Source organism: Leptonychotes weddellii, chromosome 11, assembly GCF_054177405.1.
Source record: "Leptonychotes weddellii isolate Sample4059 chromosome 11, ASM5417740v2, whole genome shotgun sequence".
Lineage (NCBI taxonomy): Eukaryota > Metazoa > Chordata > Mammalia > Carnivora > Phocidae > Leptonychotes > Leptonychotes weddellii.
The window spans coordinates 44,569,625-44,589,892 of NC_138379.1; the positions used below are offsets into that span (position 1 = coordinate 44,569,625).

General features: G+C 42.2%; 2 protein-coding genes across 2 annotated transcripts in view; both read left to right on the plus strand.

The window, feature by feature from the left end:
• The window catches only part of FHIP1B (FHF complex subunit HOOK interacting protein 1B), a 142,753-nt gene that overhangs the window by 56,788 nt on the left and 65,697 nt on the right, over positions 1-20,268 (plus strand). Inside the window, exon 3 of the mRNA XM_081798695.1 lies at positions 20,109-20,220. The gene's annotated coding sequence lies outside the window, so the exon portion shown is untranslated. The remainder of the gene's footprint in view (positions 1-20,108; positions 20,221-20,268) is intronic.
• LOC102728818 (TBC1 domain family member 12) lies at positions 2,859-6,110 on the plus strand. Its single transcript, XM_081798683.1, is given in 6 exon segments — positions 2,859-4,206; positions 4,208-4,277; positions 4,279-4,464; positions 4,466-4,776; positions 4,778-4,875; positions 4,878-6,110. Coding segments are annotated over 6 exon segments (954 nt in total). The 5' UTR covers positions 2,859-4,033; the 3' UTR covers positions 4,994-6,110.

Here is a 20,268-nt window from a genome sequence, read left to right on the forward strand (position 1 = left end):
CACCCACCACCAGGCCAACCCATCCTCCCACCCCCCTCCCCTCTAGAACCCTCAGTTTGTTTTTCAGAGTCCATCTTCTCTCATGGTTCGTCCACCCCTCCGATTTCCCCCGCTTCATTCCTCCCCTCCCGCTACCTTCTTCTTCTTCTTTTTTTTTTTTCTTAACATATCTTGCATTATTTGTCTCAGAGGTACAGATCTGAGATTCAACAGTCCAAGACAGTACATTCTTGTACTGTAAGAATGTCATTAACAGTTTGCAATACAACCTGTATCATGACTGAGTCCTTTGTTTCTGGATCATCTGAGATGAAGCTGTTTCATAGTAGGAAAATAAACTTCCAGAAAATGGAGAAAAGACATTGTTAGTGGGGAAGGTGTCTTTCCCATGCCTCTGGTATTCATGAGAAGGAATTTTTTCCCTAGGCCTTCCTCCTCCTTTTAAGTGAGTTAACTGAGTCTGGGAGGGAACTTGGGCTTGTATGCCTGGCCCTGACATCCCTTTCACTCTGGGAGCCTGCCTGTTGGTGGAGAGTAGGATCCCTGCTGACTGTGCTTGACTCCATGGGCTTTGTTGTTGATTTTAGTTAGTTAGCAGTGCGATATTGGTTTCTGGAGTAGAATTCAGTGATTCATCAATTATATATACCACCCAGTGCTCATCACAACAAGTGTCCTCTCTAATACCCATCACCCATCTAGCCCATCTCCCACCCACCTCCCAACCCCATGGATTTTCAGGATGGACTGTAACTAGGTAATCTGTCTAATTCCAGAGTTTCGGATTGGGAAGTCTCCTTTTGCCACACATAAGCCATGTACTTCCAACCAAGCTTTGTTAGTGAAAGTGGTTTTTCACCTCTATTTGCCTTACTCTTTCAGAAGTCAGGCAGGGAAAAGAGATGTCACTTATTGGGCCTTCTAATATCCCAGTATTTATTACAAAGAAGTTTCTTTATGAAACTGTACTTAGAAGTGTTCACTTCTGGTGGTCATTGTACAGGGAGCGCAATGCAGTATACCTAATGGCCAAATTAGAAAACAGCTATGGAAAATTATATGAAGAACCAATTCCTATGGGTGTGAACATAGTGACTGTGGGTGTGTAATGCCTATGACAAGAGTATAATTGAACAATGCTTTCCATGTCCAGAATGTCCAGAATTCCAGAATCCTTAAGGATTCTGTAGACATGGTTCAAAATGTGTCCTGCCAGGGAAAGAGAAACCACATCATAAATGTGAATTCTAAGTAGTTCTTTTAAACAATTACCATGACTAATTATAACCATGTTGGCTCAACAGATACACTTCCATTCTGTCATCTTTTTTTTTTCTGGAAACAGAATACCATTAAGAACCCCTACAAAATATCCTCTTAGTAGGCTTAAAAATTCCTCTCCTGACAAGTATTTCCTGAGAATCCGGCTTATACAAATGCTTTGCAGGCTATGCATATCTCCTCTACTCAGGGAAGCATGAAGGAGGGATGTAATATTCCAGGACTCTGCTGTCAAGCCCTGCAGTAGAGTAACTTGGACCTACTAGATAGAACTATTTATAAAACCATCCCCATGACAACAAAAATCCTTGCTATGTGTTACTTGTGGTTCTTAAAGATTGTCCTCACTTGCTGAAGGAAAATATTTCTCTTTTGATACACCAGGCTAGTGTTTTAGAGAGAGAGCAAGAGTTGATTTTAAAAAAATGGAGTGGCGCCTGGTTGGCTCAGTCAGTTAAGTGTCTAACTCTTGATTTTGGCTCAGGTCATTATCTTAGCGTCGTGATCTCGAGCCCCACATGGGGCTCCGTGCTGAGTGTGGAGCCTGCTTGGGTTTCTCTCTCCCTCTGCTCCTCCCCGCTCACTTTCTCTCAAAAAAAAAAAAAAAAAAGTAAATAAAATGGAAAATAAGACAGTTGCCCTTATGATCAAGAGATAACTAAATAGGTGAGGGTTTCCCAGGGCCCTGCTGAGTTTTGCTGCACCCTAGGTCAGGAGATTTTTGGCCAGCCTCTAACAAAGTGTGCAGGGAAGTGGTACCAGGTACTCTGTCATCAAAAAGTAGTAAAGAATATGTCAATCCTCTTTGAGGAAAATATGACCATACTTCTATCTATCTGCCATCTGGACACAAGAATGAAGTTTTTTTTTTTTTTTTTTTTAAAGATTTTCTTTATTGGAGAGAGAGAGAGCATGAGCAGGGTGAGGGGCAGAAGAGAAGCAGACAGGGAGCCTGATGTGGGGCTCAATCCTGAGACTTCGGGATCATAACCCAAGCCAAAGGCAGACGCTTAACTGACTGAGCCACCCAGGCACCCCACAAGAATGAAGTTTTACATGATTTTGATTTAAACAAGCTTATAAATCCCCATGTGGCTGTTGCATCAGCACTATCTTGCTCTTGGTCTTTGAGAGTTAGAATATGAGGATCTTTAATTTATACTTTCCCCCTTAAGTATACTTTTGGAGTGTGAGCAGCCCCTGAAGAAGAGCTGAATGGCCAGGACAATGATGGCTAAGAAGTCTCAGACCACCTTAATTAGTAGAACAGTAAAAACACCAAGTGGCTTCTGAACAGTACTGCCACCATAAAGCTTCTAGAAAGTTCCTGTGCTAGGTTGCTTGCAAGGTCACCAAACTGGGGGTTGCCTCAAAAGTCTCTTGACACTTCCCTGAAAGTCTCTAGGCCCTTAGTAGCTGAAGTAAAGACTCAGGCACATGTGATCAACCATTAAATGGTGATTTAGTTTCAAGTGGACATTAAAAGTTAATTTTTAAAAGCAGGTAAAATCATGACTCTCATACAGATATTAAGAAAAAAAAACATGATGAAAATTTTATTTAACTCATTCATGAAAAAACTATTTAACTAATTCATGAAAAAACTAGTGATGTGTTACAACCAGGTCAAAGGAGAATCCCAAGAACAGACACAGTTATAGGTCCGGAATATTGTAAGGGATGTGCAAATAGATCCAAAACTGGTTTTATAGTTCTTTCTTTCCTGAACAGAATTTGTTTGCATGTCTATGGACAAGAATTCTTTAGCATTGCTGTTAGTTATCTACAGTTTACAGAATCAGGATCAAATAACCCAGCTGTGCTTTGGAATGACAATACATAATTTTCCATCTGAGCTCAAATTTTTCCCTATGGTTTCCCCACTTTGATCAAAAAGCATCTCAGATTCTTGATCACAAAGTGAATCTGGCCTCATTATTCTTGGCCTGATTATTTACATAGGTGCAGTAAGAATGTTTACCAAAAGGCCTTTTTAAATATTGCTGTGCTGGAGGTTTCCATAAGGAATATCAGCTTGGACTTCTAAAAGCCTCTGTTACTTGCTATCCTGAGGCTAGGAGGCCAAGTCCAGGAAACTTTATCCACCAGATTATATCTGCAGTATCCATCCATTCTGGGTGACTTCCTCTCTCTTAAAGTCCTCAAAGAACCTGTAGGCCCCTGGCCTGCCATGAAAGTGACCTCCCTTACCAGCTCTAAGGCTGGAACTTGTAAACCAGTTTCCATAAAGTCAACCTTAATTCCATAAAAGTGACTGGTCAGGAGCTGGCAACAATTTCCCCAGGTCAGCAGGAGCCTCTCCTCCTTTGTCCAGGTGGCCATGTCCACCTGGAGGGGCTTGGCAAAGGGGTGGCTGGTGGTGTAGGCAGCCTGTCCTCCATAGAGCTGCTGCCTGGTGGCTATGGACACCAAACACATAGACTTGCAGAGGCCAGGAGTCAGCCCCTCCAGGGTCTGAGGAGGGTGCCCAGACAGAGCACCCCTCCATCTGCTCCTGGTTGAAACTTTTTCCAAAAAGGACAAAAGGAGCTCAGATCAGTTGTCCATAGTGCTCCTGGTGGAAATTATGTGGTAAAGTCCCTCCCAGAGAGAATCTTTAGAAAACTTCCAAAAACCATTCAGCAGGAATATGAAACACGAACAGGGAGGGCCTGTAAACCACCACCTCAGTCTTTAGGATATGCGAATTTTGAATTTGAGCCACTTTCTACCACCGTTCTGATTCTTGAATATGGACCATCATGTGATTGATGATTGCTTTTGTGTCCTGTTTATGAAATTTTTGCAAATTCAGGGAAATCTTCCTGTCAAATCTGTGGAGGAAGGTTTACATCACTGACAAGAACATTAGACCACTGGGTTGAGTCTCAAAATTGAGAAATTAAAGCAGTACATTAGAAAAAAAGGAAAAACAATTTAAGCAGAAAAAAAAATATATTACAAATCCAGTGGTAATTTGGACCAGTGAAATACTGCACCAATTGGGAAGTAATGCATAGTAAGAGAAAAGTTTGAGAGTTGGGGTATTGGGACTGCCCCCTACTGTTCATGGTAAAAGTTCAGAGTCTAGCTGTAGGAAGTGATCCAAATGTTGCCCCTGAACTTTATGAAATATTTCTCTCCAGAGGAAAGGAACAGCGGAAAGGCTTCAGTGAAACACATTCTCTCTAAACGTGATACAGAAGGCGTATCTGTTGATGATCCAAATGTCCATCTGGAATTAAGCTAGACATATCCTATGCATTTCCATCTCTATCTCTTTCACAAAGATGGTCCAAATCATGATGTTTTACATAGTATCTTAGGAGTATATTCATGTTACAGATCTGATGTTGGTTACGTCCAAGGGATGTCCTTCATTGAGGCAGTGCCCATTCTCAATTTGGAAGAGACAGTTGCCTTCATTTCATTTGGAAGTTTCATGAATAAGCCATGCCAGTTGACCTTTTTTCTGGCAGATTACAGCAAGATATTGAACATCTGAAGTATTCTTTGAGGACAGTCTCTTCAGACTGTTTCTTCATATCAAGCGTTATGGCCTTAAGCCAGACATACACTTGATAGACTAGATCTTCAGATGTATCACAAATCACTACTCGGTCCAGCTTGTCCATTCTGGGATGTAGTTTGCAGAGATGGGGAAGAATTTTTATTTAGAACTGGGCTTTGTGTCTATAATGAAGGATATTAAGAAAGGAGACCGGAATAACAGTACTGCTTTGAACAGCCAATCTTCATAAATAACAGACTAATTGAAATGTAAAAAAGTATTTTTGGTAACAGGTTTTTGCTTCCTATGTAAGAAGCATGGAGGAAAGTTGGAGAAATCAAAAGAATCAAGAGATGGAAAACAGCTGATTTTGAATGTTGTGTCTGAAGTACAAGAAATGAGTAACCTGTTGACAATATTCTTAAGAAAAATATTTCGTAGGGAGAGACATTTTACTAAGGAAAAAGTTTAAATGGCTAGTTCATACTCCATAATTTGGGTTGAACAGTTGAAAGCAAAATTTTAAAATAGTCTCTTGGGAAAAAAAATAGTGGCTGGTAGTACCCAATTAAATAAGCATCATTCTCAAGTATGACATTCCAGACAAGGCCTTGGTTGCATACCAATTTTTCCAATTATATCTAGTAAAAAGGTAGGTAGATTCTTATCGAACCTATGCAGATAACTCTAGTACCATTTAGAAGTAAGAACACGTAATAAAAGTTTCTGAATTTGGGAGGGGGAGTCAGGCAGGGAGGATATCATTTAAGAATATTCCATTTCAGTTCACATAATCAGAATCCACTAAATTGTTATGAGTTATAGATACCTTAATAAGAAAGAGAAAGGGCTTCCTTTTATACCCAGAAAATAGAACATTAAAATAACATCAGCAACATTCCAAACAAATAGCTACAGTCATTTCTCATCAGTTCATTCAGTCCTGTGTAATCAAGTCTTGTTTGGCTGGATCTTAGGTTGGCAGTATCATGAACCCATTGGCTTCTTGATTAAAAAAGAGTGCTAGAAATCTTGACTTAGCTCACTGTACAGTCTTAAAGTTGTTTAGGCAATGACATCAGAAGCCTGTCCCCAAGATCTATTCTTTAAAGTTTTAAGTACCTGGTAGAGTCCTTTTCCATGGGCTCTGAGATCATGCTTCTTTGTATAAGATGTGAACTCTGGCCTGCAGCTGATTGCAGAGCCTTTGGGGAAGCATCCGAGTAATACCAACAGGATCTGTAGATGCCAGAGACTTAAAATGACTGCGGCAATTACTCGAGTGTTCATAACAAGACTGATGCAACTGACAAATGAATTTTGGTTATTTCTATGTCATGCAAAACAAAGGTAATCCAAAAAATGGAAATAAAGCTTTAATCAACATGTCTATACATACAATGATCAACTGCTCTTCGATTTTCAAAGAAGATAGTGAATATGACTTCTGATTTGTAATAACGGATGGGCACGCTTTTTACAGAGGAAATATTCTTGAGATATACAACATTCCTGAGGTATAACATACATGCATTATACTAAGAATATACCAAAAATATATCAACAATATCAAGTAAAGAGATTCAGAGTAGGTCTTAAACATCAGTATTTTAATAAAACCCTACAGATAAGTCTGATGTTTATCCCCAGATGAAAACCAGTAGTCTAGAAGATGTGAGGTCCAAATAAAAGAAGTAAGGTTCCAACCAAGTAAACATTTAAAATAATAACTGAAATTATGATTGGTCACACCACATTCTTGTTGCTAACATGAAGCAAAGCACATCAGGACGCTGATAAATAGAAACACTGAAAAATCTTCAGGGACTTCCCATAAAGCATTTAGGCTCTAAAATATTTACATTAATAATATTTTACCTATATAAACTTAACCTAGGGAAGGCTGAGCATCTTTTCTGATTTGAATGACTCTTTCCATGAAACTCATCAATAGTAACATAACAAAACCTAATTATTTTTAAAAAAACCTCTCTTTTATAGGGTAAAAGAACAAATCTTTGGATTTTAGGAAGGCAAAACCCAAAAGTTGTCAAGCTATTTAAACGGTTACGATAGTACCATGGGTACCTAAGAAACAATGGTTGGCTCCATTTGAAAGTGACAGGAAGGGGCACCTGGGTGACTCAGTCGTTAAGCAACTGCCTTTGGCTCAGGTCATGATCCCGGGGTCCTGGGATCGAGCCCCACATCAGGCTCCTTGCTCAGCGGGAAGCCTGCTTTTCCCTCTCCCACTCCCCCTGCTTGTGTTCCCTCTCTTGCTGTGTCTCTCTCTGTCAAATAAATAACTAAAATCTTTAAAAAAAGTTTAAAAAAAAAAGCAAAATAATCAAGAACATAATAAAGTTAACATAAAGCACAGAAAATTATTCTGGTAAGACAATATCTTGTAATCTGGACAGTTTACACAGAAGAAAGAACTTCATATTGCAGGAGAAGGCAACAAACAGTAAACCAAGGAAATGAGACCATCAAAACTGGGCAAACTTTGCAAAGACCTTAGCACATTTCATAACTTTTCAGAGTCAGGTTTTATAAACCAAGGCAAATAAAAAGTATTTCCAGACAGAAAGTGGAATGGTGCCTGCTAGGGTCTTAGGGGCTGGGGGGGATTGGGGAGTTACTGTTTAATGGGTACGGAGTTTCAGCTTGGGAAGATCAAAACTTTCTGGGGATGGATGGTAATGATGGTTGTATAACAATAGGAGTATACTTAATGCTACTGAACTGTATATGTTAAAATGATAAATTACTTCCAAGTTTTGTCCTTCATTTTATATTCTGGAACGAACTCATATGTTATTTTAAGACCCATCTCAGGGCATCTGCAATGTCAAAACCAGGTGTACAATATTCTTAAGATGTTATTAATATGCAGTGCATTCATTGTTGCTATCTTCAAGTGATTCAATAAATAAGAATCATAAACATTTCTCAATTTCAGTTTCTAATATGGTAAATGTGATAGTTAAGTACCCCACACCCCCACCCCGCAGTTTCCAATATACACATACACAAAGGTTTTAAGTTACCTAAAGCTCTTGGAAATTATCTTTAAACTGACATAGTACAAAACAAAATTACCATTGAAATAAGAAGTTTTTAAGAATAATGATTCAATTTAGTTAAGCACATTTCCACTTTTTTCGTGTTTAATGTTTAATCTTAAACATAATGAGTAATGTTAACTTATTTTGGTCAATAAAATCTGTAAAAAAAGAATATCCAAGTAGAATATTGTTAGGAATTATACTTAATACTAGTAAATCAGAGAAACATAGCTATTATTATTAAACCCCAGATATTAAACTAGTCTTATTTTCTGAAGATTTATTGAAATTTATGTACTTGAAGTCTAAAAATGTTACTGAGTTGGTTTCTATAAGAATATATTTTTTAAAATGCAGCACATTTAAAGTATTAGAAGTTCAATTTCACTGCTTTCTGGGAATTTTAGGAATATTTGCTTTATATAAGCACTTATTTATCCCTATCAGCCAATCAAAAAAGAATTTTTTTTTTTTTAAAGATTTTATTTATTTATTTGAGAGAGAAAGAGCACGAGAGGGGGGAGCGGGAGGGGGAGAAGCAGACTCCCTGCCGAGCAGGGAGCCCGATGCGGGACTCGATCCAGGGACTCCAGGATCATGACCTGAGCCGAAGGCAGTTGCTTAACCAACTGAGCCACCCAGGCGCCCAAAAAAGAATTCTTTGTAATCAAATGTATTAATACCCTCTGGTGGTAGGAAAATATTATCTAGTCACACAATGAAGAGATGAAAGCGTTTCTAAACTACAGGCACATGGACATACAGAGACAGACAAAGAGAGCTTATAGCTTCAATTCTGAAATTTCAGTCAAGAGTAAGTTCAGAAACCCCAAATTCCACCAGTCCTGGTATGAAAGTTGCCTTCCCAATGGGCACACAGAACTCAAAACAGACAAACAAGTAAAAAGGACTAAGGATCCAGATTCTCTGTTGTTTCTCACCCACCAGAGAATAGATCTCTATAATCCATTAATCCATTCGTAAAGATCACCAAATGGTCAGACCATAAAAGCAAATTCTCCGTCATTGCTGCTACTAACGAGTACTGGCTATAAATGAACCAAAACCAAAACATGAAATTACCAGAGAGGAAAATTAAAATTAGAAAAATAGCAAAGATGCCGTGTCACTTTGGATTCACCTCCGGGAGAAGAAGAGCTGTGCCCACGCTTAAGCAGCCCATAGGAGGTACACTTCTCTGGTGGCAAAGTTTACCTGGCTCTGTCAGATGAATCCATAGGGCATCTTGGGGAAAGAACTCCAAAACTGTAAAGAGGTCATTTTCAAAATAAGAAAAAAGCATGACTCTCATGCACATATAAATACATATTAAAGATTTAACTCATTAATGAGGAAGCAGATGAGGTATTATAACCAGTTTAAAGGGGAATCCAAAGAACAGACACATTCATGGATTAGGAATACCGAAATGCACATGCATTATGGAGCCTAAATTGGTTTATTGTGTGTGTGGGGGGGGGAGGAGTGGGGGGTGGTGTCAGAGTCAGGTGTTTTGCATTGCTATTACCTACAACTCTGAGCTGTAAAATAGCTCCAATAGAATCAGAATCAGATAATGGGAAGGGTGTATTATAGACAATACATAGTATTATTGAATCTCAAATGTTTTCCTAGGTAAAGTTATCATTAAGGTTGAGATTCTGATGCCACTCCCTGTGCTAGAAAGATATGGTCCTACTGGACCTGCCTATAATTCAGCCACTCCGGGCCTGCTTCGTTAATCCAGGATTATGTTTACCACCTCCCCCCAAGCCCAACCAGCATACCCCACAGCTTTCATCCAATCAGGCCAGGCATTCCCACCTAACACCCACATTATCCCCAGCCTGGCCACCCACATGGGGGAAAAAAATCAACTTTTCTCCCATATTTCAACCTTTCTCTCATATTTCTGAATCCTGATGTGAAAAGCTAAACATTAAAAAAGTATATTTTTAAACTTGAATTTGTTTTAAAAAAATCTACCTAACTTCAGTTTCCAATGTAAAAAGAAAACACCCACAAATCTAAAAGCATTTTGCCTTAAACTATTTTTAACAAGGAAAACAGAAGGATTCCCTTATTTCTCTGAAGCCCAATTCAGAGTCATGGTGAATTGTCCAATCTTATTTCTAAATGGCAAAAAAAAAAAAAAAAAAAAGGAATATTCACAAGAATATACTGTAATAAACTGTTAATAAGGACAGAAGGACAAAAAAGAAGGCAACCTGTCGTTCATGTTTAAAATAATGTCTGAAAAAGATAGAGCTGCTTCCTTTTCCTCGAGGGGCTTTAAAATGAAATTCCAGGGGTGCATCATGGAGCTAGAAAGCGCATGTTAAAATGAGAGATGTCTTGGATGCAGCTGAGGCCCAGAGGAAAAGGAGAAAACAGTAAGTGACAATTCCCCTTACTTCAAGGCGGGTTGTGAGACCACCCGCGAGGACCTGCAAAGGGGCTAGTTGAAGATAGTCTTTGTGACCCTGAGATTAATACCACTCCTCAACCCCTCAAGGTCTGAGGTTTGAGGAATTTGAAAAGAGACATTGGGAGAAATAGTTGAAGTACTGTGGCCTTTCCCCTCCTACCTCCTCCCCCTTGGGGAGGCTGAGCTCCTCCTTGGCTCAAGTCTCAGAAGGGGCTTTCAGAGATTAGCTGGAAAACCGTGCCCCTTAGAATTGAGAGGGCCAAAGCAACTGGTATTGGATGCAGGCTAGAGAAAATTAAAAGCAAGAAGGCCACGGCTGAGTCGGGGTAGGAGGAGGACTGTGTCCACCACTAAATGCAGAACAGAAAAGAGCATGCGGCCCATGGGTCACACGGGGGAAGGGAGAAAATGGGCGTGAGGGTTGTTTTCAAGGAGAGCCTGCACAAGTGGGCTTCCCGCCAGAGGCTGCTAGGCAGCAGGGGGCTGGAACCAAATGCAGAAGCCAGTGGAGCAAGTGGCCAGCAGAGGAGGTGGTGTTGTCCAGTGTTTCCAGTGGAGCCATCCCCAAGCCCCCTACCCCCACCTAAGTGCCGCAGAAGAGGAGGAGTCCATAGTGAACATCCACGGAGGTCCAAGCCCTTAAGTTCCCCTAAAGGAAGGCCCTTCCCCCTCCCCCTCCTTCCTCCTTCCACCTCACCCCAAGCCCCATAGGACCCATACCCTAGAGGGAATGGGAGAGGAGCAGCAGAAGCATGAGGTGGCAAAGCGAAGAACCCAGCTGTGGCACCCTGGTCCTCTGGCCCCCACTTCCCTTTCCCTCAAGTCAGGCTTCCAGCCTGAATCAACCTGGACTGGGGAAGTGGAGGAAGGAGAAATATTTGCCTTAAATGAAATTCAGAGTTTTAACTATTACATGGGGCTGGACATTTTAACGACTGAAATGAGACTGCTTTATGACTAGAATTGACTGGAGGACTTTTTTTCGAAGAGTGTCTGGAAAAATTACAGGGACCCACCTGAGAAACCAGCCTCTGCGCAGAGGGAGCAGGGACAAAAATGAAGTTGCTTTATGATCACATCCTATCAAGGCTATCCTTTTTAACTTAATGGCTATACCAGGTTGCTCCAAAGAAGACAGCCTCTTGCCCAACCTCTAGTAAGCCAACCACTATCGCCCTAAAAGTATCCTACAGGACTTCAGAAATTTCCACCCCTAGCATAGCCAAGCCAGAAAAAGACCCTGCAGGCTTTAAGAAACTGGTCAACCACATAGGACAAGGAGGCAGGCAGGAAAATAATCGCATGATTTCATATCTTTTGTGGGGTCTTCTTGTTTTGAATATTCCATGAGATTCCTCAGACAGAAAGTTCTAGAATTAGGTTTATCAGAGGAGGAAAAACAACAATGCTGGCTCATCCAGTTAGCTGGTCAGAACCAAGCAGAAATCAAACCAGAGGATGCAACAAATTCTAAGAACTCATTCACAAGGCAGTTCTTTGTATTTTGTGAGACTTATATCCTAGGAAGCATGTTAAAGAATCTCTGGGTGAATTCTAGAAACACTGCACCTTGGAGTGGCAGGTGAACACCAGCTAGAGCCCTTTCAACCTCTCTCCTGAGAGCAGTAATGTCCTCAAACCAATCTCTGATACAGGTTATGGGTTGAGGAGAGAATTAGCTTCAAGGATCGTGTGCATGTACAATTTCAGTGTAAGCTGTGCTGTTTATTTCTAAGCACAGTGAATGTGTGCATTTACTAACAAAATAGGTACATTACAATCATTTTCACCTCCATAATATATTAAAGTATCTTAAAACATACGTGAAGAAGAGGGTATTATGGAGTTACAGGTGCTGATGATTTCAACATTCCTTCAAGACCTACCATTTACCCATGTATGATAACCTATCGTACTGGGCTGGGTGATTTTTTTTAATTCCTAGGGCATCTCTAAAGAACAGATGTGGGGCTGCTTACATGGAATGCCTGCAGAACGACTGTGGCAGACTCTCTGGGGCTGACTTAGTTCAGCAGCCAAGGAATGCCTGTACAATAATCAGCATATGCAAAAAGGGGGAAATGCAGCTCCTTTGGCTAAAAATGAACTTGGATCTGAATAGCTAGAGAGGGAGAATTCAAAAATTGTGTCCTATGTATCAGTATTCCTCAAACTTTAGTGTGTAATTACCTGGGGATTTTGTTAAAATGCAGGTTCTGATTTAGAAGATCTGGGGATGGGCCTGAGAGTCTTCATTTCTAACAACTTTCCAGGGGATGCTGACCCCAATGACACCTTAAGAAGGGAATAAATTGAAAAAAAGAAAAGAGGGAAAAATGGAATGACGGTGCACTAGAGGATCCTAAGCCCAACACTCACCCTTGGTCATGCTCCGAGACCACTTTGGGGCGGGGGTGGCAGGGTGGGGGAGGCCCTTTAGATTCTTCTGCAGCTAAATCTCCTTGGAGGAGCCCACTGCAGAATCACCGTACGAGAACAGTACCGCCTTACTTCTCTTGGATCCGTGTGGCATGGAGTTGGGAGTAGGGTGTCCCCCCTACATTTGAAGGAAAATGTCATGGCTCCTGGGTAGTGAAACCCTAGCAGCAGCAACATAGTGTCCTAGGACAGCGGAAGTACTCCAAGGTTTGGAATGGAGGAAACAATGGCAAGAGCCACCCGGGAATTCATGGATTGTGTGCATGAGACATCACTGGTAAGTCCCAGAAATAAACTTCTGGTGAGAGGGGTTTTAAGGGGCATAATAAGAGAGAGAGAACTTTGTGACCTCCAAAGAACCACACGTGTGCTTTGCAAGAGCTAGCATTCACGGAGGGCAGCCTGTGTCAGCCAGAGATGCAGAAACCTCCCACAGAGAAGGGAGCCCAGCCTCACCCCCCACCACTGGCACCCCCTCTCCCAAGGAAGGAGGCACTTGCCTGTTTGCTTTTCCTTCTTTCCCAACACTAGAGGGAAGAACTTTAAGAAGACGTGGGAGTACCTGAGACTCAGACTGTGCCCCTTTCTCTCCTCCTCCCTACTAATATATTTTTTAAAAATTTTAAAAAGTTTTCTGTGAATTTTCATCCTTAGAACCCATGTTTCTAACTGCATTTCTTGATTTATAAGATCTCTTTGAGTATATTAAGGAGAACTTTCTTGTGGAAAAAAGCCCGAGAGCTTGACTCTTAGAGGTGATCAGTTATTAGCGACAATAATGATGGCAGCTAACCTTTATCAACCACTATTTTCCAGAAACTCTTGTTAGATATTTTACATGGAAGCTCTTATAATGCTCCTCACAACCTGTGAGGTAGGAACTGTCATCATCTCAAGTTTACAGGAAAAGGAAACTGAGATTTAAGCAGTGTAGACCACTTGTCCAGTGTACCCCAGCTGAATACTGACATCAGGATTTGAACCCAAGCACTAGCTCTGGAGAAGGAAGCAGGAAAGGCATTAGGGTCTTGAGAATGCAGAGTATCTTGGAAAAGGCCACAATCCCTTTCCCCCTCTCTTTAAAACAAGTATTAATGGTGGGAGAATGCCCTGGGGTAGGTACTGAGCAGAAAGTGCTGAGGGAAACAGAGGGAGACACAGAGCTTACTGTGTGAAGGAAGAGAGCCTCAAACACAAATAAGAATGTCATCTTCAATATTTGTGTGAACTATGAAGAAAATATTCGAAGGGCGTCTACAAGGTAACGGGTGGAGGACAATGCAGATCAAGGGAGTAGGAAAGGCTTCTCTGAGTAAGAAGTGTCTAAACAGACACCCAACAAATGAATAAGTTAGTCAAATGAAGTGAGGGAAAACATTTTGGGCAGAGGAAATTGCTGGTGAAATGAAGTATTCCAGGAACTTTCAACAGATGAAATATGCAGGGTAGGTGGGTAGGGAGTTGAGTAGGCAGGGACATGTTTAAAGTCTCAGGAGGGGATCACAGGGTCTCTACCCATTACTGGGGTAGATTAGTGAGAATTCTGGCATTTGGGGGCTTAAGTTTCAAGATTTGCCAGTCAGTGATGGGTCAGAAAGTGGTTTCTGAAGGTGCGAGGATCAAGGGTCCTGAGGTAGGAACTAATCTTGGCTTTCTCTGTCTCAGAGGCCCCTAGTTTCATGGTAGATTCTTCAGGTTTCTTCTCCCTCTTCTCACTCACCCACCCTCTCACCCCTAATCTGGGCAGATCTTCTGCACTGGGTTTCAAACTGTCTGTTCATTTCCTACCTGGCCCTTTTCTACCTCCTCATCCAGGCATTTCCCCTGTACATACGGAAGGAATAGCTCAGTGTTCTTGCCTTTACTAGAACCAACTTGGGCATTTTCTGCCTTTATTCCTTTACTGAAAACTATTTTTCTTTCCTGAAATTCCATTTCGTATTTATATTCACCTGAAAAATTCTGGAAGTCTAGACAGTAGTCTAGTTCAGAGTGTACTTCTACTTCCTTCACAAAGCTTTCCCAGGTCCCTACAATCAGAGTTCCTGTTTTGTCCATTACTGCCCATCCAATGGTAGCATAGTCTGTTTGCCTTATAATATTTTATGCATACCTATGTCTTCCAAAAGTTAGTGAGCCTGTCCAGACATGAGCCATATTATATCCATACCTTCATAGGCCCAGCCTCTTGTTTGTGCTTTCTTCTCTCCTTTCCTACAGCAGGAAATATTTGTTCACTCAGATTAATCAGTAGCTTGGCCAGTTTTTAAACCCCCACCTCCTAGCTATATTCCCACTACTCTCTGAGGGTTAGAGTCACCTGGGTGCTTGTTAAAAAATCAGATTTCTGGATTCCACCCTAAACCTAAAGAGTCATATTGTTCAGTGGCAAGAGAACCAAAAATTGTATTACTAACAACTGCCTCAGGTTATTCTTGTCATGACAGAATTTGGGAAAATACTACTGAGTATTATTTAGGTCAGGGAATTATCAGGTGCACCCTAAGCTAAATGTTTGATCACTCGCCTCCCACCCACCCCCCGCCGTGTAGCTGAACAGATGTTATTACAATAGGACTTGTTTTTCTGAAGCCTCCAGCCCTTTAAAAGGGAAGGAAGGAAATATGTTTTAGATATAGAAGTATTTCAAGATGGATGTTTGGAACTGGGAAAGGAGCCTGGACTGGAGACCTAGATTAGAGAGTAAATTTGCATAGAATAGACCAGAAACCCAAATCTGGGAGAGAGTCTGAGCAGAACAGGAGCACCTAATTATACCAGGAATGTAATCCTCACAATCGTCCTTGAAAGGTAGGTGTTATCTACATTTTGCTGATTAGGAGACTGAGTTTCAAAGAGGTCAAGTGACATAAATCACAGAGCTAGTAAGCATAAAAGCTCCCAAATTATGTGTGATTGTGTACTCATTTAAAAAATATTTATTGTCTCCCATTTACAAAGCACCTTTCTTAAACATAATCTATCATTTTCTCTAGCATCTTTTAAGCTTTTCTCTTTTTCTTTGGTTTTCTAGTTTGATTATGATGACTCTCGGTGTTGATTCCCTTTGTATTTGTTGGGATTCACAGGGTTTTTTGTTTTTGTTTTTTTTGAATCTGTGGCTTTAGTTTCTTTGCTACAGGCTACCCTGAGTTCCCTGCCATGTGTCTGCTAACAAGACCGAGGCTTTCATAACAGTCATGGAAATGGTGTTCCATCACTTTGCCATATTCTCTGGTGAAGATTAAAGTTGGAAGCCCCTTCCCCTACGCTGGGGGATGGGGTGGGAGATACCTTAGAGCCTGTTCACCGCAGTCTATTATTAGACTCCCCACTTTGATTTTTGTGCACTGGGACTCACAACGCAGTCAAAACATTCTAAATTGGGGAATGTGCAAGTGCATTCAGGGCAAAAGAGGCTCCCATGCCTTCCTACGGCTCCTAAGTCTTCCCTTCACTTTTGGGCATGATAATTCCTTATTGTTTTGTCATCTCTTCATTGATCTTAAGAAAATGTTTCTTATATATTGTCCAGTTTTTCTCTCTCATTAAGTTGTTTTCAGCCAGAGGGTTGATCCAAATAACCTATCCCACCATTACTGGGAAAAAGAAGTCCTGATTTAGTGTTTAGAAGATCCACTCAGACTGCCGTTTGGGGAACAGTTTGTAAGGATGCAAGTGTGGAAGCAGAAAGATAAAGTAGTTATTTCAGAAATCCAGGTGTGATGGTGGTGGCTTGGTATAAGGTTGCGGCAGAAGAAGGGGTAACACAAACATTTAAAGACATTTAAGGGGGTTAAGTCATCATTTTCTCTCAAGTTTAATAGTTAAGGCGAGGGCTGTACAGAAGCTCATTAGGACTCTGGAATCTACCAGGTGGTGTAACATTCCAGTATTTTTTTTACCCTTCAGCTCCACTGCAACCATACCTACCATCAGACAGCCAGTTAAAACTCTCTCTGTATAGTCTAGCTATACATTTTTAAGGACAGCCCCTGAGCTAGTGAATAATAAACCTGCATGTACTGCATGGACAATATAATATATAGACAAATTTCCATTTGTCTGTAGAGAGTACAGTGGGGAGGTGCACCTCCAGCCTCAGAGGTGGATGTCCCACAGAGTCCTCTCCAGAGGGAAGTCACTTAAGACAGTCTGCAGCTTTGAATTGGGTTTGTGGTTTAAATATCCTCTCAGACACCCTTCATTTTCTAGGTTTTTGAGGTTGGTGTGGTTCTTAATACGGTTCCTGAGGTCACTGGCACTGTGTTGCAAACTAGTGGTCTTTGTGTTTCCTTCCATTCACCCCATATCACCTTAATTTAGGAGGCTCAGCCAGGTTGGCCTGGCTTTTCTTGTTTCACCTCCTCTGCTGTTCTGCAGTATTTAATTGGAGCCTTGATGGGGATATTCCTATCTCTTCCAGGAGCCCACCCTTGCCCGGATTTAATTCCCTAGACCCCCAGCTCCCTTCCCCACACCCATAGTTGGATCCCTGCCTTACTCCCTGACTTCATTCCATGCCACTTTCTCCCCTGGTTATTGTGTTCCAGCTTCCTGGGTCCTCTGTTTCCTAAACTCACCAAGGTCATTCCTGCCCTAGAGCTTTTCCCTCTCTATTCAGTCTGCCTGGAAAGCTCTTTCTCTAGACCTTCCTGTAGCTGGCTCCTACCCACCATCTCTAAGTCCCTGAAACCTCTCTTGGGTTCAGCATCAGTAGTTTAAATGAACACCTAATTTATATAGATCCTGCACACCAATCAGAGGAAAGGTTAAGCATGTTATGAAACAATAGGGAGGGCAGGCAAGCCAGTCTAAGACACAAGATAGAAGGCACTGCCTCACTCCTGAAAACAAAGGAGTGACCATTTCGCCTGTGCGTATTTGATGCCACTAAGCAAAGCAAGTCCTTTCTAACTCTGCTGTGGTCTGAATGTTTGTGTTCCCCCAAAATTCATATGCTGAAACCTAACCCCCGAGGTGATGGTATTAGGAGATGGGGGTCTTTGGGGGTGATTAGATAATTTGGGCAGAGCCCTCATGAGTAGGATTAGTGCCCTTATAAAAGAAGCCTGAGGAAGCTCCCTTGCCCCTTCCACCATGTGACATTACAGAAAAAGATGGTCATCGAGGAAGTGGGCTCTCACCAGATGCCAAACCTGCTAGCTAGCACCTTGGTCTTGGACTTCCCAGCCTCCAGAACTGTAAGAAATAAATTTCTGTTGTTTATAAGCCACCCAGTCTACCATATTCTAGTATAGCAGCCTGAATGGAGTGAGTCTTCCAATTTCTAAATTGACTATTAGTCTGAGTCAAGGCAGGCCAGATAGAGGGGTCTCAGGGATGCCGTAGAGATATATATTCACGCCCAGGGTGAAGAGCATCTGCTTCCTAGACTTTACCAATGAGGAGGGAATGATTTTTGATCCTGGGGACTTTATTTTATGGGCTCATCAAGCCATCACCTCTGTTACCTTTTGTCACGGAGTCACATCCTGCCATAATTATCTTTATTCCAGACTGGCCAGTTTTGGCTTCACTAAAATCTCAACCAATCTGTTGTTTCTACTCAGTCATTTACTTGATCTATGACTCTGGGCAAATCATTTCACCTGACTTTGAACTTCTTTGCCTATAAAAAAGGGGATAAGGCAAAACCATTTCCTGACATTACCAGGGCTGTTGCAGGGAGGGGATTAGAATAGGGGAAAGCACTTTGAAGGGGTTAATGAGACCTAATATGATTAGGAGGTAGGATTATGATCACAGCTCTCTGCATTTTGTCAGCTCACAACAATTACAACCTAACCCAATAGTTACAGCAGTGTCTTCCAAGTCCTGCTGAGTAAGAGGCCTGCCAGTCATCAGAACATACTAGAATCAAGGCTTACCCAGGCAGCTACTTCTGGACTTCACAGCAACACGTGTTTTTCCTGTCCCTGGTGACGGCCCCTCCCTGCTGGAGTAAGTGAGCACACTGGCTCTCCTCCTAAATTACCACCTCCCCCCTACCCCCCGCAGGAGAACTTCCCATTCTCTGGCTTTCCTCTGCTCCTTGCCCATGTGTCCCCCTTCCCTGTGGATCACTCACTCAAACCACCTTCTCCCTTCCTCTCCCTTCCCCTCCTGGGGTCCCAGTCCTTTCGCGGGCCTCCCCGGTGCTCACCCTCCTCCCCTCTCTGCTCCCTGTCCTGAAAGCCCATTTCAGCCAGCGACCCTTCTGTGCATCAGCCTCTCTCCCTCTCGTTTTAACCTTCCCGACCTCAGCCGTTTCCCCGCGCGTGGTTCGGGTTCTCACCACCGGACGTTGGAAGTTCAACGCTTTCAGGCGCCCGCGGGTGGGTGGGGGCCCAGGGGGCGGGGCGACCGCGGCCGGGAAAGGCGCAGAACCTTTATCCCTGGGGCTGGCCGAGGGCAGGTGACCCGCAGGTCGGTACCAATGGGAACCCGAAGGTGTGTGGCAGGGCCTGGCACCGAATCACTTCTCCAGAGCACACCTCATATCTCTGCGGCTCCTCCCGAACTGGCTTGGGTCAGTCTGTCCTTCAGGCCCTGCCCTTGAGAGGGCTTACGGGGAGGCAAAGACCAGACCAGCAGGACCCAGTATCCCTCTGTGGGGGCCATCTGCATAAAATAACGGATTTTGTCATTGTTTTCCTGTTACATCATAACTGTTAAAATTAAAGTGATTATTTGAGGAACACACTAAATATGCTGATAATGAAATTGTACCTCCTTAAGCACCAGCAGTATTTGCTCCTTTCAAGGCCAAAATTCATCTCCAGAAGCAGTCCATCCAAGCTGGGTAATTCCATAGAAAAACTAAGCAGAGGCCTAGGGTACCTCCCAGGAAAGATTACACTTTGAACACAGGCATACAATTTTGATCTCCTTTTAAATCGCACTAAAACTACTGTAAAGGGATTTTTCCCCTCTCCTAATGCATTATTTGCAATATGAATGAATGTTGAGAGGAAGCTAGGAAATAGGAATTCCTCATCTATCCTAGGCCAAGATGTAGAACACATCCCCATCTCCTGTGCTCTGTTACCCTCTGGCACCATGCTGAACATTGTCCTGATCCCTTAACTGACTTTAAAGGGATTTTTAAAGGCATAAATCCTCAGAGATGGTAAGAACAAGAGGAGATGACATTTTGGAAAAATAGATGGACAGGTACCTAATGACTTAATAGAACCTATAATAGTACAGGGTAAGCAAAGAACTGCCACAACTAAATGACAGAACCCTCAAAAGTCCTGGGAATTGATGTTCAAGGTATCTCTGGAAATGGAATAGAGGGAAAATAAAAGAAGATTGGTTGAGGGGGGTGGAGCAAGATGGCGGAGGAGTAGGAGACCTGGATTTCATCTCCTCTCAGGAATTCAGCTGGATAGGGATCAAACCATTCTGAACACCTACAAACTCAACAGGTGATTGAAGAAAAGAATAGCAACAACTCTCTGAACAGAAAAGCGACCACTTTCTGGAAGGTAGGACGTGCGGAGAAGTGAATCCGAGGCGATATTCGGGAGGATAGA